General features: G+C 34.6%; 1 protein-coding gene across 2 annotated transcripts in view; it reads right to left on the minus strand.

Moving 5' to 3' along the window:
* Positions 1-15,421, minus strand: part of LOC307188045 (BEN domain-containing protein 5) — a gene marked incomplete at its 3' end in the record, with an annotated part of 1,401,459 nt that overhangs the window by 1,153,590 nt on the left and 232,448 nt on the right. For both annotated transcript variants that reach the window (XM_079924747.1, XM_079924746.1), the window contains exon 3: positions 7,964-8,088. In XM_079924747.1, coding sequence (XP_079780873.1) covers positions 7,964-8,088 — 125 coding nt within the window. The remainder of the gene's footprint in view (positions 1-7,963; positions 8,089-15,421) is intronic.

Raw genomic sequence — 15,421 nt, forward strand, 5'->3', positions numbered from 1 at the left:
GAATAGCTCTATTTGCATTATCACTTAGTCTTCTGTAAGTTGCCTCTTTATATCCTTGGCTTACTTGGTTTTGTTTTTCTTTTTTTTCTGGTGAAAGTTCTTTATGTATTTTGGATACCAATCTTATATGTTTAATACATTGCACAAATTTCTTTTCCCAGAATAGTACATATCCTTCAACTTTAGGTCTTTGTCACATAGACTTTATTTTTACAAGCTCAAAAGTATCTATCTATTTCTTTATAATTTTGCTTTCCTGTGCCTTGCATAAGAAATTCAACCCTATTCCAAAGCCAATAACATATTTATTTTTTATTTATTTTCATAGTTTAAATTTTTAATTTGTTTGCATATTCAAGTCTTTAATCCATCTAAAAGGTTTTTAAAAATAATTTGAGATGGGGTGTTCTTTGTCATACAACTCTATTGATTGAAAAGGCCCTACTATTCCTACTATTTTATAATACAAACTCTGTCATAGATCAAGTTTCCTTATATAAACAGCCTTGTTTCTGAGTTCCAGTTTGTCCATTTAGACTATTTGTCTATTCTTATTCAAATGCCATTCTATTTTAATCACTATTCTATAAATAAAAATTATTAGCTGAAATATAAGTTTCTATAAAATAAACACATACCTACTCATTATTCTTCTTTAAAGTTGGCTTAGCTATTTTTGACCTTTTGCTTTTCTACATGAATTAGCTTATCAAGTTCTATGAAAAGAATTTGACAAGGATAATGATTTGAATTGTATTAATTCCAATGATTTTGGGTGATTTTGGGAGAACTGACATCTTTATAATATTGAGCTTTCACTTCCAAAAACATAGTTTGAATCTCATTTTATCAGATTATCCCTCAACTATCTCTCATTATCGATGTTATCTCTGTATCCCTCTGTCATTCCTTCTTATTTTTCAATGATTGCTGTTCAGACCTCACTGACATTTCTCCAATATATACAGAGACAATATTTCCAACACTCTGGGTACTTTGAGTTCCTCCTCTCCAATATCTTATCTTCCATTATACCTCTAGCTGCTCCCATAGTCATACTATACACGTTGATATTTCCAATAGTTACAATAATTGTAATTCCTTCAATTTTCTTTTAGTCATTCTACTACCTAATGACAACCTCTTTGCAGCTTATTCACTATCGTACACTAACCACTGACTTCATAAGAATCTCCAACAAGAGTAAATAAAAATCCCTGTTTGCCTAGAAAAGTTCTAGTTTATGCCTGTTGTCCAGTTGTAATTATTAGAGCATCTTTCACTCTCAAAATTGACTGATTGGATAAAAATTGACATTGGATGGTATAGTTATGCTACTTTCAATACACTGATCTATCGTGTTTTTACTACCCTTCACCTTTTCATGACTCCCCGTCCCCTTACTGTATTCTCTCTTCTCTAAGTTTGCTTGCATGCATCCTGGACTCTCTTAACTTTCTCTTATTTTGTGGTCTGTATTGCAAAAAAACACAACCATGGTCTGCTTCCAGCCATAATGAATTGTCTGGTAATAAGTTTACCCTCCCTCCATAAATAACTAGAATGCTGGACCAAAACATATAAACTATTTTTTTAAGACAGTGGACAGTAGGCAACTCATGATTGATCCCTGAGAGGGAGAAATAAGGTAAGGCTTCTGATCACTAAAGATTTCTGTCTGGAGGCACATTCTGAACTATGATGCAAGGCAAAGGAGCTCATGAAAAATGTGGATACCTCACTGAGTTAAACAGAAATTGGAGTTTACAGAGTTGGGTTAGTGATGATGTGGCTGGAATTACAGAACAGAGAGCACTGGAGAAGACTAAACTATGCACAGAAAAGCTCCAGAAACTGACATAGGGCTCAACTTGATTCTTTGGCTGAATGCAAAGCTGTACATACATAAGGTAAGACTCCATGAAAATAAGCAAAGAATAATTACTAGAAAGTGGAAGAACAATTCCAGGAACTCACGCAGAGCTGGGACATTCAAACCCAAACAAATCATAACACTTCACTAGAGACTCCAGAAGTATCACATCTTAGTAGCAGAGTTAAACTGACCCTAAAGTTCAGGCTACTCTAGACCTGCCTTAGTAATACTTAAAAGCAAGCCTTGATGTTCACAATGCAGTAACTGGTTCCACATCTACCTAATACCATAAACAACTAAAAAACAGAATAAAATATTTGAAATAGATGTTTTCAGACACTGGATAATTAGCATCACAAAGGTGGGATCCCTAATAGAAGGGAAACAAATGAGATAATTCCTATGATAACTCCAGCTTTCGAGACACAGGGATGGGAGATGTTCTAATTGTAACCAGACAGATTAAAAAGACCCCTTTGAACACCTGGAGCACTCAGTAGATACTCCAGAAGGGTCGTGTCTGGACCCAGAAAGACCCAACAAACATCACTACATTAGGCCTGCACTAAGAAAACTTTAAATAAGCCTATGTGTATCATTGAGGGCAAAGAGAAAGACAAAAAACAGACATATAAAATAATTAATTAAACAGTATATTATAAAGTGATAGTTTCTAAAAGAGAAAGTAGAACAGCATATGTGGGGTGTGTGGAGGAGGACAAAATGAATAAGTCACTAAGGTTGGCCTCATAGAGAAGGTGGCATTTGTTATACAAGTATCTGCTGGAAAGGGCAAATGGGAATAGTCATTGCCCTAAACCCTAAGCCAATGCTCTAAGGTGGAAACATACCTGGCTTGAGGTACAGCAAAGAAGCCAGAGCTGTGTGGGCAAGGCAGAAAGTAGTAGGAAATGTGGTCAAAGCAGTGCGTATGTTGTAGGGTAGGATAGGTGGGTTTGACCGATGATTTTGCAGGATCTAGTAGGCCATTTTAGAGATATCATCTTTTACGCTGAGATACAAAAGTTAATTAGAGGAGTTTAACAGAGTAATCATGTGATATGACCTACATCATAAAATTACTCCCATTTCCCTGTTAAGAGTACACATTAAAGACAGGGTAGGCCTAGAATATAAACAGGGGGCCAGTTAGGAGAGTTTTATCACAGACATAGAAAGTAATTGGCAGAGGTAGGCCTGGAATTCAGGCATGTCTAATATAGAGTACATATTCATAACGATTACAATTTGCTTGATGATGATGATTATGTTGATGATGACGATATTTTGCAATAGCAGATTTGAAAGAAGAAGAAAGAAGATGAAGAAAAGGACTAGAAGAAGGAGAAAGAGAAGGAAGAAGAGCAGAACAAAAACAGTAGTAATAATCTAGTAATAATTTGTTGTGGTAGTTTTTCCTTTTGCTGTTTTTAGTCTTATTTCTACTGTTGAGGTGTTTTAGTAAAAACAACAGCCATCAAGTAGTGAATCTCTATTATCTATCTATCAAACACCACGGTAGGCTCTTTAGCTGCACTTTCCCATTTAATATGCACAATGCTCACATGAAATAGTATTATCATCTTTGCTTTACAGATGGAAAACTGAGGTGCCAAGAGATTAATTTAACCGATCAATGGTAAAACAGCTCATAAGTATGACTCAGTATATAATCCCAAGTCTGTTTGAATCCATTGCCCTGTGATCTTTCTACCATGATATGTTGCCTCTGTTTACTGTCAAGTCTGGCCATAGCCAGGATAAACTTTTATTGAGACTGAAATCTCCAGGATAGAGACTAAAGCAGCAGCAAACTCTTGGAATTTTTAAAGTCCAATTCAGACATGTCATATATAAAAGTGTGTGTGTGTGTGTGTGTGTGTGTGCACGTGTGTGTGTGTTTAAGCTACATTACTGTTTATAATAATGTGAGAAATATTTCATTGTTATAAAAAAAAAAACTTAAAAAAAAATTTCACATTATATACCTCAGAGGAAATTCTGTTGGCACACCCAGACAAAACAGGATTGATGAAATAAGAAAGAGTCAAAATGATAAATAGGTATGTTTTGTTGTCTCAGGTTGTTCCTGGAATGCAGTTAATTCCTTTATGACTAGAGGCCTGAAACATTGCATTATATTCAAAGTAAGAGAGAAAAAAGAAACAATTTATTCTTAATGTATGAACTTCTGAGTTCATTAAACATTTCAAAACAAGAAATTAAAGAAAAAGCATCTCACTGACTGCTGATAGGACAGAAAAAATACTATAAATTGTCTGGCAGCAATTTAGAAATATGAATGAAGAGTTTTAAAAATATTAATATACTTTGCCCATCAATTTCCCTCAAGGAATTTATCCTAAGGAAGCAAAGTGAAATCTGGGTAACACTTCATGCATAAAGATGTTTACTACAGTGTTATTTATAACAACCAATAATGGAAAATAATCTTTATGCCCAAGATTTAAAGAAATGGTCCAATAGTACATAGCTATTGTACAGCCATGTTTATGAGGTTTTTAATGACAGAAAATTGCTTGTGATACCATTTAGCTTCCTTATAAGTAAGATATAAAAATGTATATATGGTACAAATTTAATTATTCTCCAAAAATAAAATAGAAAATAAATAAGCCTAGAAGTAAATATGCCAAAAGTTAATAGTATTTGCTTCTAGGTAGTAAGATTATGGGTGTGTGTTTCGGGGGGTGAGGGGGCATGTGCTTTTTCTCTGCTTCTAATAATTATCTATATTTTCCAAATTTTCTACAGTGAGCATTGGATACTTTTATAATCAGAAAGGGGAAAAAATTAACTCAAAGAGATAAAAAGATTATAAAGGAAAGAAAACAGTTCCAACAGTCCAGGCACATCATTTTATTTCTTCTTATTGGCTGAAGTTTTATCATATTTAAATAGAAAGATTTGCTTTCACATCACAAGAGTGTTCTGCTGCATCAATAATAATTTCCACATAAGAATATTTAATATAGTTTTTTCAGAGAGAAAATTACTTTTCAATAAAGATACCGGGATGTTTAGTTATCATAGATTCTTGCAAATGTACTATTTAACAACTACTTCAGGGGGTTAATATATCGGTCCTGGAATACAGCACCATATGTTCCAAGCTTTTATCACTTTCTAAAAACATAAGGAAGATAACCCAAAAGCTAGACCTGTTTATACAGTATATTTGATGCTTTGATTTTTAGTGGAGTCAGCCTTTGATGACTAATATTTCTTTTGCCCGCTAGTACCAAACCCTAAATAAGGCTCCTGACTAGATTACATTCATGAAGGTCTCATTTTAAAGGAAATTGGAGAGATGGAAAAAGATTACAGGAAGAGACATCATAAAAACAGGCCTCACAAGTCAAACTTAATAGTAAAACCATTCTTTTTCATATAGACAACCATGAAAACAAATATCCTGTGAGCTAGAGATATGTATTATATCTTTCCAGCAGATCTTTATGCCTTCTTGAGACAGATTTCCATAACTATATAATGTGATTACAGTTGAAGAAGCAATGGCCCACAGAAAGAGGCTGATAAAGCATCAGGCTCCAGGAAACCAGATAAACATGTTCATGATTTCTAATTGTAACAAGGGTAGGATAACACTGAATATGAAGCTAGAACTCAGACAGACCGAGCAAATATTGGTTCCTTCAACTTTAAAAATAAGTATCCATAAAACAGCACCAACTCTCTTATTAGAATAATAACTTGGAACATATTCATGTTACTTCCTTGATTGATAGAGAAGATTCAAAAGAGACTGTATGACTTTAACATGTAGTATGAAAATTATAACACCCTGGAAGAGACATTTTAAGCAACAAAATGAATATACCTGCAAGCAAACTAGAAGAGAAAAGAACAAGAAACTTTGAAATGTATGACCAACTTGTCCAAAAGACTATCCCAGGTCATATATAACTTAAGAAACACATTTTCCTAACCCTCGAGTCATCCCACTGCTCTGCAACTCCCGCACCTGACCAGAGGAGTTATATAAGGATAGTCTTTATGAGAGACTAACATGAAAGAAAAACTAGACTAGGAATTCAACATGGCCCAAAGTTAAAAAAAAAACCACTATAATGTCAGAGTTTCTGTTAGGTCTCTACTTATCAAAGGATATAAGAACAGACTCTGTTCCTTGAAAAGTAATCGGTCTCATTTCTTAGGAGTTAGTGGATTCCTGGTTACAGTAGGCAAGTTGAAAGGTATGCATGTGCTGTGCATAAACAGGAAAAGAGTAATCCCCTTTATGAATTTAGAAATCCTGGCAGATTATACTGCTTTAAAGAAAATGTTTCCTTTCCTTAATATGAATTGACTACACTGCCTCAGAATTACTGTTTGTTTTTCAGTGGTGTGTGTATGTGACAATTGTAAGTTACTGACATGAGACAGGCACACCAACAGAAGAATGAGGGGTTGTATGCTTACCTCATGGTAGCAGAGAGGTCTTCACAGGGAACCCAAACTTGGAGTGCCAAGATTCAGTTTTGTACATGTGGCTAAAGCCTCCTGTTGTGAGTTATACTCTCAAGAGTCAGTAACATAGACTTTGGAAAAAGCACTTTGAGGATCATTGATTGTCTTGCTGGAATAAGAGGGACAATCCTAGGGACAGGTGAAGCCCTGTAGGCAAAGTGTAGGTTTCCCAAAGGTGGTTTCAGGGAAGGAATATTATTCTTACTATGAAAAACTGAAAAAGGAATTCCCTCATGGAAGAGTAAGCCAAACTAAGAAGCAAAGCAAGGAACTAAAGTTTGTCCTAGAGCAACAGTCTGTGTGAGGTTTAACTTTTTTCCCACTGTCCTAAATTGCTATATCATATATAGCTAACCATGTTCAAAGCTCTCCCATATATTTAATTCCTTCTAGTTAGCCCTAAATGTCAGTAAACATTACATACACCCAGTCCTGTGTCAGTGGTGTAGAAAATTAAAAGAATCGGTAGTAAAGTGAAGTGGCTGTCCCTGAACCCCTCTTCTGCTGAAGCCAGCATGCCAGGAACAGCATTGTGTCAAGGACAAATGAGGGTCCCTAAATTCCAGACACTGACCACTGCCTACCTAACACATGACTCAAGTTGCAGTTGAAAGAAACAGAGAGAAGCAAGCAACCAGGTGAAAGAGCAAGCAGAATAGATTGACTTGGGAAGGGAAATTAAACAAACTCCTCACTTTCTCCCAAATATGCTAGAAAAAAATGACCCTGAAGGAAGAAGGCAGATGTTAGATTATAGGGCTATGCTTCATCTGCTTAAAAGAATCCTATCACTATGTGTACAAAATTTGTGCAAAGTCTTCCGGAAGCAGCTGTCTGATAATGATAACTGATTTCTTAGGGTTAGATTTTTATTAATGTTTTTCAAAGCATATGTCATTAGTTCTCTCTTTTCATCAATACTTTTATTCAAAACAGATTTGAACAGGATTATAAAAACATACACTGTTATGTTAGAAAATGTAGATGAAGTAATCGTGGTTAAAGATAGATTAATACTATCAGAATAACAGAAAAGTTAGTATACAAAAACAAAAGCAAAAAAGCTTTCCAGAGTCATTATATTGGGCTATAAAATTGGCTCAGAGTTTTCCAGCAGCCAAAGCAAAGGGAAAAAGTAGGATGAGTTACAAGAATCATATTGTTTTTAAGATAGAAACACCTTGTTATATAGGAGAAGAAAAGCTTTTTCTGAAACTGAGTCCTGTGAAAAAAATAACATACAGAACAGCACTCCATAATAAACATAATAGCAAGTCACTTGCAATGGTTCCTTATAGTGTCCCCCAAGGAAGCCTAGCACATAACACTAATGCTTCCATCGGTAAAGAACACTGAGTTCTCAGATAATCTATTTGTTTTTTTCATAACCACCGTATAGCAAAAGTTAGCATATTATACCTGTTACTGTCTATCTCTTAAAATAAAATGATATCACTACAGCACATATACAAGAATATATTCCTAATATGGTCATTATCTTGATATCACTAAAATAACACAAAAGCATAATCTTCCTACCAAAACCACAATGAAGGTATCCACTATTTCTCTCACCTGTGATTCTTTCACGTTCTCAACAGTAAAGTTGAACCAGACACGGAAGCGTGGATTACAGGTATCCGGCCTAATGAATAAATCATACTCAAACTCAGAGACCTGGTCCACCCGTCCAAGGTTACCTGTTAATAAAAATTAAGAGAGCTGGGTTTTAATAGAAGTTCATGAAGCTCAATGATATATACATTTAAATATTATGAGCTCTGACAATGACATTTGTCATCATTCAGTACTTATAGGTTCATTTTTCACAATCTGCAGGGCTGCCAACTCTGAATGTAGTCCAGAAAGAGGAGGTTTTCAGCTAGTCTAGGCTGTGGTATAAGCAACTCTTCCTATCTTTATGACCTAGCAGATCTATTTGTGCTACAAGTATCTTTGACAGATCGGGATACTGTATAGAGCATGTGGCAAGCCCCCGTAAACCAAGTAAGAATCACAACCAAACTTCAGTTTCTTAGTTAGAAAAACAAAGATGATAATACCTCATGTATTTTGTATTAAGCATTATGGTATACAAATTACCTCTAATATATTTGATCTTGTTTAATTCTCACAACACGGCTACGCAGTTTGTACTGTGTTTGGTGTATTTCCAAACTTCTATCAGAACATGTTAAAGAATATATAAAGCAGAGTAAGTTTTAAACAAAAATTAGGAGTAGTTGCTACATAGCAGTAATAATGGTAAAGTCGCAAACAACCATGAAATTAATTTCCATTTCCTCCACCAACAGAACAGGCATATCAAAAATGTATTAACTTAGATGTGAGTCCCATTCTTTGTCTCTCCTCTCTCTGCCTGATATTCTAATGAGTGGTAAATTGCCCAAAATGTTAACAGTGGGATGCTATAAAAACAAAAGCTAAGAGTCTTGTGAATTCCCAAACCAGATAATCAACAACTAAGGAAGAGTAAACACAACTATAGAAAACAACAAAGCAATTGATTGAGAAGTCAGTATAGTATTGCACTTGAAGAGCACAGCAACATCCTACTTTTAACAGTAAGGTCCTTCTGTATAGCACAGGGAACTATATTCAATATCCTGGGATAAACCATAATGGAAAAGAATATAAAAAAGAATGTATATATGTGTATAACTGAGTCACTCTGCTGTACAGCAGAAATTAACACAACATTGTAAATCAACTATACTTCAATTAAAAAAAAATTTTTTTAAATAATTCCATAAGTCATCCCCCCAAAATGAGCTCTAGCCTATCTTTCTCCAAAAGAACACTCAGAATTAAACTTTAACCTTATATCCACCAAAGTTTTTAATTATTTCTTTTACTAGTTCTACTGGCATGTCACTTGTTTTTCTGAGCAACAGTTGTAGTAGATGCAGTACTAGCCTGGGAATCATCAGACCTGAATTCGAGCTCAATTGACTCACTGTGCAACAATGGCCTCATTATTGTAATATTCTGCAATACTCTGCAATATTCTCATTTTGCAGATGAGGACTCTCAGGGCCTCATCTGCAAAATGAGAATATTGAGTTACCTAACTTCTAAGGTTCCTTTCAGCTGTAACATTCTTTGGCTGCCTGACTCTAGGATTGATCAGGCAGCGATCCAAGACAATAAGAGAACCCTTCCTTCAAAACCAAATCAATTAACCTTAGGGTGATTTTTGTCTGCTCTCATTAAAATGTGGGTGGAGAAACAAAACTTATTCCTCCTTCCAGAACCAAAACGATCAGTTACCTCAAGTTAAGTACATAAATATTTTTAAAAATGCATTGATGGGAAAATACAAATAAGAGCTAATCAGGACGAAAAACTTTTAATTTTTCTAGTTTCAATTGTCTTCAGAATTTCCAAGGAGATTCTTCAATGAAATAGTCCTTTCAAATATTATCCTCCAAAAATATTTACTAAGCTTCTGTTGTAGAGGGCAAAACACTTACTACATGAGAGCACTAAACTTGAAATCAGAAGATCTAGACTCAAGTTTTATCTCTGTCACTTACTGAGTGACCTTGGAAAATTCACTTAACCTCTATCAACCTCTGCTTTTTCAACTATAAAGTAAGAATCGTATAAATAGAAATATGAATATTTATCTCTAGGTTAATTAATATGAACATTATTTTAACTAGTATATAACTGATATTAACACGAATTTTCAATAGAAAATTAACATTTTCTGAGCATTTCTACATGCCACATACTGTCCCAAATGCTAGGTATACTAACCTATTTAATTCTCACAACAACACCCACGTGGTAGAAACCATTACTATCCTCATTTTACATATGAAAAAAACAAGGGACGAAGATATAAAATAACTTATCCAAAGCTATACAGCATGTAAGCAAGTATGAGTCAGCTGGAATTTGAATTCAAACACTATGTCACTACACAACAGCTTCTACTAAAAGAGCCGGTTGGAAGAATATAAAGATAATACACACTGAAGGTACAATATAAGTTATAATCCTTAATAAAAACTTACTATCCTTAAAACAACAAAAAGTGAAAAAAGCCACTATTTTCTTGACTTCTAAAATTTCATGGTTGAAAAATTAAACATTAATGTACATTTCAACATTCAAAGGAAAGAAGATTTTTATTTTGTTTTTAATTCTGGACCACTATAAATGGATTCTGACTAATAATAACATGTCTTAAAATTGTTGCTATATATTGTGTCTAATAATAATGCACCATCTGTGTCTTAAAACTTACAGTTTCAAAATTATTCAGATCTTATATATTACTAAAGCCTCACCATGACCCCATAATGAGTAAACTGAGACTCAGGAATGTTTAGTGCTTGCTTAAGTTCATGCTTTAAAGCACCACGGCGAGACCTTGAAACAAAGACTTCTTTTTTTTTTTTTTTGCGGTACGCAGGCCTCTCACTGTTGTGGCCTCTCCCGTTGCGGAGCGCAGGCTCTGGACGCGCAGGCTCAGCGGGCATGGCTCACGGGCGCAGCCGCTCCGCGGCATGTGGGATCCTCCCACACCGGGTCACGAACCCGTGTCCCCTGCATCAGCAGGTGGACTCTCAACCACTGCGCCACCAGGGAAGCCCGAAACAAAGACTTCTGACTCCATTGTGTTACACTTTGGAATATACCATACCTACAGCCAGTTCATTTCTTCAGCCATTCAATCAGTTATTCATTCAAAAAGTACTATACTATGTACTATACAATAGAACAGATAGTAAGTCAAACAAAAAGGTCTTTGCTTTCACTAAGTTTACAGTTCCAAATAATAATAAGCATCTGGTCTTTGGTCTTCTGTAACTATTCTGTTGGCCTTCTTCACCATTCCTATGAGGAGTATTCTCTCTGTGTGTATGCATAAAAATGCTTTCCTTGTATTACCAATAATATTTCAACAAAGTGCCAGTTTATGATGTTCTGGAAACAGCTATTGAAATAAGCTGACCATGCCTCTATATCATCTGGTTCCCTTCCACTTACATGAAAGGAAAGAAAAAAAAGCAAATAAGAATTTAAAATATAGGACAAATACAAAAAAAAATTATATGTAGATTTTAAACAAAATATATCAATAAATGTGTTAAATATAAATGGACTAAATATTACAAACAGAGATAAAAATACTCTGGATAAGAAAACAACTATATATATTGCTTATAAAGACAAACTTTACATTTAAGAGCACAGAAAGACTGAAAATAAATGGTCCTTTCAACTATCATCAGCCAAAAATATTTACTGAGCCCTATGTTGTAGAGGGTACAATACTTATTAATTTAATGAAAAAGTTTTAACAGGAAAGCACTATCAAAAAAAAAGCTAATGTAGCTATATTTATCTTAGACAAGGTAGGCTTTAAATCAAGAAATGTTACTAGAAATGAACAGAGATATTTCATGATGCAAAAAAGGTAAGTCCATCAAGACACAAAAATCTTGAAAGTATATACAACTAACAATAGATCTTCAAAATATATAAGTAAAATTTGACAAAATAAAAGAAGATAGAGACAAATTTAGAAATATAGTGAGAAATTTTAACATACCAATACCAAAAACTGAGAAAAATCAAGATAATATTCAGAAAGGATTTAGACAATTTGAAAATGTGATTTAAAAGGATATCTAGTTCTAATTACAGAACACTTTTCATTTGTAGAACTACAGAATATATATCCTTTTCAAAAGAACATGGTACATTCACAAAATTGATCATATGTTGATCTATGAAGGAAGTCTCAACAAATTTCAAAGGAATTTATACTATATTGCATATGTTCTCTTATCCCAGTGATAGTATTTTAAACTAAATCATAATCAATATATGTCAATCAAAATTTGTGGGATGTAGCTAAATCAATTCTAAGATGGAAATATATATGTACACATACACATAGATGGATTTTCATTGATTTACACATAATATAAAATGTACTCTGAAAATCAATTATCTAAGCTCCTATTATAAGAAGCTAAAAAGTGGGAATATATATTGAAACAACCACTATGGAGAACAGTTTGGATGTTCCTTAAAAAACTAAAAATAGAACTACCATATAACGCAGCAATCCCACTCCTGGGCATATACCCAGAGAAAAACATAATTCAAGAAGACGCATGCACCCCACCGTTCATTGTAGCACTATTTATAATAGTCAGGACATGGAAGCAACCTAAATGTCCATCAACAGAGGAATGGATACAGAAGATGTGGTACATATATACAATGGAATATTACTCAGCCATAAAAGGAACAAAACTGGTAATATGCAAAGATGTGGATGGACCTAGAGACTGTCATACAGAGTGAAGTAAGTCAGAAAGATATAAACAAATATCGTACATTAACGCATATATGTGGAATCTAGAAAAATGGTATAGATGATCTCATATGCAAAGCAGAAATAGAGACAGAGACGTAGTGATCAAACATATGGATACCAAAGGGGAAAGGCTGGGGGATGGGATGAATTGGGAGATTGGGATTGACATATATACACTACTGATACTATGTATAAAATAGATAACTAATGAGAACCTACTGTATAGCACAGGAAACTCTACTCAGTGCTCTGTGGTGACCTAAATGGGAAGGAAATCTAAAAAAGAGGGGATATATGTATACGTATACCTGATTCACTTTGATGTACAGTAGAAACAAACACAAAATTGTAAAGCAACTATACTCCAACAAAAAATTAATTTAAAAAAAGGAGAGAACAATGTAGAGAATCCCATTTAAAAAGAAAGAAGAGCGATACTTTCAAACAAAAAAAGTGGAAGGAAATAAGACAGGTAAGAGGAGAAAATCATATAAATTTTTAAATGTACTCTGCAGAAAATTTAAAACATGAAGAGATAGTTTTTTTGAAAAAGACTTTTAATATGAACAGACTCCAGCAAGCTCATACAGAAAAAATAAAGAGTAAGAATACACATATAATAATATCAAAAATTAAGAGAGACTAGTACTACATGTCCTTTACAATCAGACAAGAAGAAGAAAAAAGCAACAAACATATTGTAAACTATGTATGTCAATACATTTGAAAAATAGATGAAATGTATAATTTCTTATAAAAACACAGTTTATTGAAACTAAAATATGAAGCAATATAAAATGTGAATTATTCAATAACTACTAAATGGACCAGATCCTTAATTTTAAATGTTCCCACAAAAAGAATTCCAGTCCTAATGGTTTCACTTCTGAACACCTATAAATTTATAAGAAAGAGTTAATCTCAAGCACATTCTTCCAGAGGAAAAAAGGAAACATTTCCCAATTCATTTTATGAAGCCAGGACAATATTATACCAAAACATGACAAGATGATTACAAAAAAGGAAACATATAGATAAATCTGTTTCACAAACCTAGATGTAAAATACTAAAGAAAATACTAGCTAATTTAGTCCAATCATCAATAGAAGAGATGACGGATCATGAAAAGTTGGAATTATTACAAAATAACATTTAAGGACCATCAATCCAAACAACACATTAACAAAATAAAGAACAAATAGGTGATCGTCTCAAAAGCAGAAAAAGTATTTGATAGAAAAGCAACATCTCTACTTCTGGCTCAGACATGTTGAAGTAACCATAAAGAGACTAGCCCCACCTTCAAGAATTTTAAAGCTGGGAAAATATATTAAACAACTGTTTTCAGACATTAGGAAATAGACAACATGATACAGCGATCCATGAGAGAAGAGACACTCACAAGATGAGCTCCCACAATAGGACTGACTCTCCACCACGGAAAGACTTCCCAACTATGTCAGAAAACCAGACATCAACCAACCAGACTAAAGAGGTCCCGTGAGCTGTGTGTACAGAAATAAAATTTGAAGCTGTTTAAGCAGCTGAAATCTGAGAGTAGAGCATTAGAAAGGAGAAAACTATACAAGATGGTGGTACTGAGGGGGTAACCCAGAAAACTCTAGGATCATTTCTTGTAAGTCTGTGGCTGAGGGCTAGACAGCACATGCACAGGGTGAAACTACATTAGATTTATCAAAGAGAACTTACTTCAGTGTTGAAAGAAAATCAGAGATACAGTAAGTTCCCTACATATGAATGACTTACATTCCAAGAGCGCATTCGTAAGTCCAATTTGTTTGTAAGTCCAACAAAGTTAGCCTAGGTATCCAACTAATACAATTGGCTATATAGTACTGTACTGTAATAAGTTTATAATACTTTTCACACAAATAATGCATAAATAAACAAACACCAAAAACAAAGAAAACATTTTTAATCTTAGAATACAGTACCTTGAAAAGTACAGTAGTACAGTACAACAGCTTGCATACCGGGGCTGGCATAGAGTGAAACAGGCAAGGAGAGTTACTGACTGGAGGAGAGGGAGGAGGTGGGAGATGGTAGAGCTGAAGGATTTCAGCAATAGGAGACAGAGGGCAAGCAGCAATTTCACTCACACCTGACGTTGATGGCACAGGTTCTGGTTCCTCGCTGGATTCAATTCTATCTACTCTCTTCAAAAAATGATCCAGTGATATCTGGATAGTAGCTCTTTTTTTCTCATCATAGATGACATGGTAGCATTGGATTGCATTCTGAACGGCTGCTGCGACCTTCCTGTACCATTCTAGGTTTGGGTCCTGTGCCTCAAAAACTAACAGTGCCCCCTTAAATAAAGAAAATCCCCTTACCATTTCCTGAGTCACGAATCTATTCAGTTCTTCAGTTACTTCTTCCTCTTGTCTCTCTTTGTCCTTTCTCTGGGCCTCCAATTACATCAAGTCTTCACTAGTAAGCTCCTCGTGTTGCACAGCAAGGAGTTTAATGAAGTCGTCCTCTTGAAGATCTAGCTCCAGCTTCTTGCTGAGGGTCACTAAGTTGCTGAAGACCTCTTTGGACTCCTTATCCACCTTCTCAAGTCCACAAAAATCATGAACAACCTGCGAGCAAAGGTTTTTCCAAACCCCATTCATGGTGACAGCCGTAACTTCACACCAAGCAAAGT

Source organism: Stenella coeruleoalba (genome assembly GCF_951394435.1).
Source record: "Stenella coeruleoalba genome assembly, chromosome: 1".
NCBI lineage: Eukaryota > Metazoa > Chordata > Mammalia > Artiodactyla > Delphinidae > Stenella > Stenella coeruleoalba.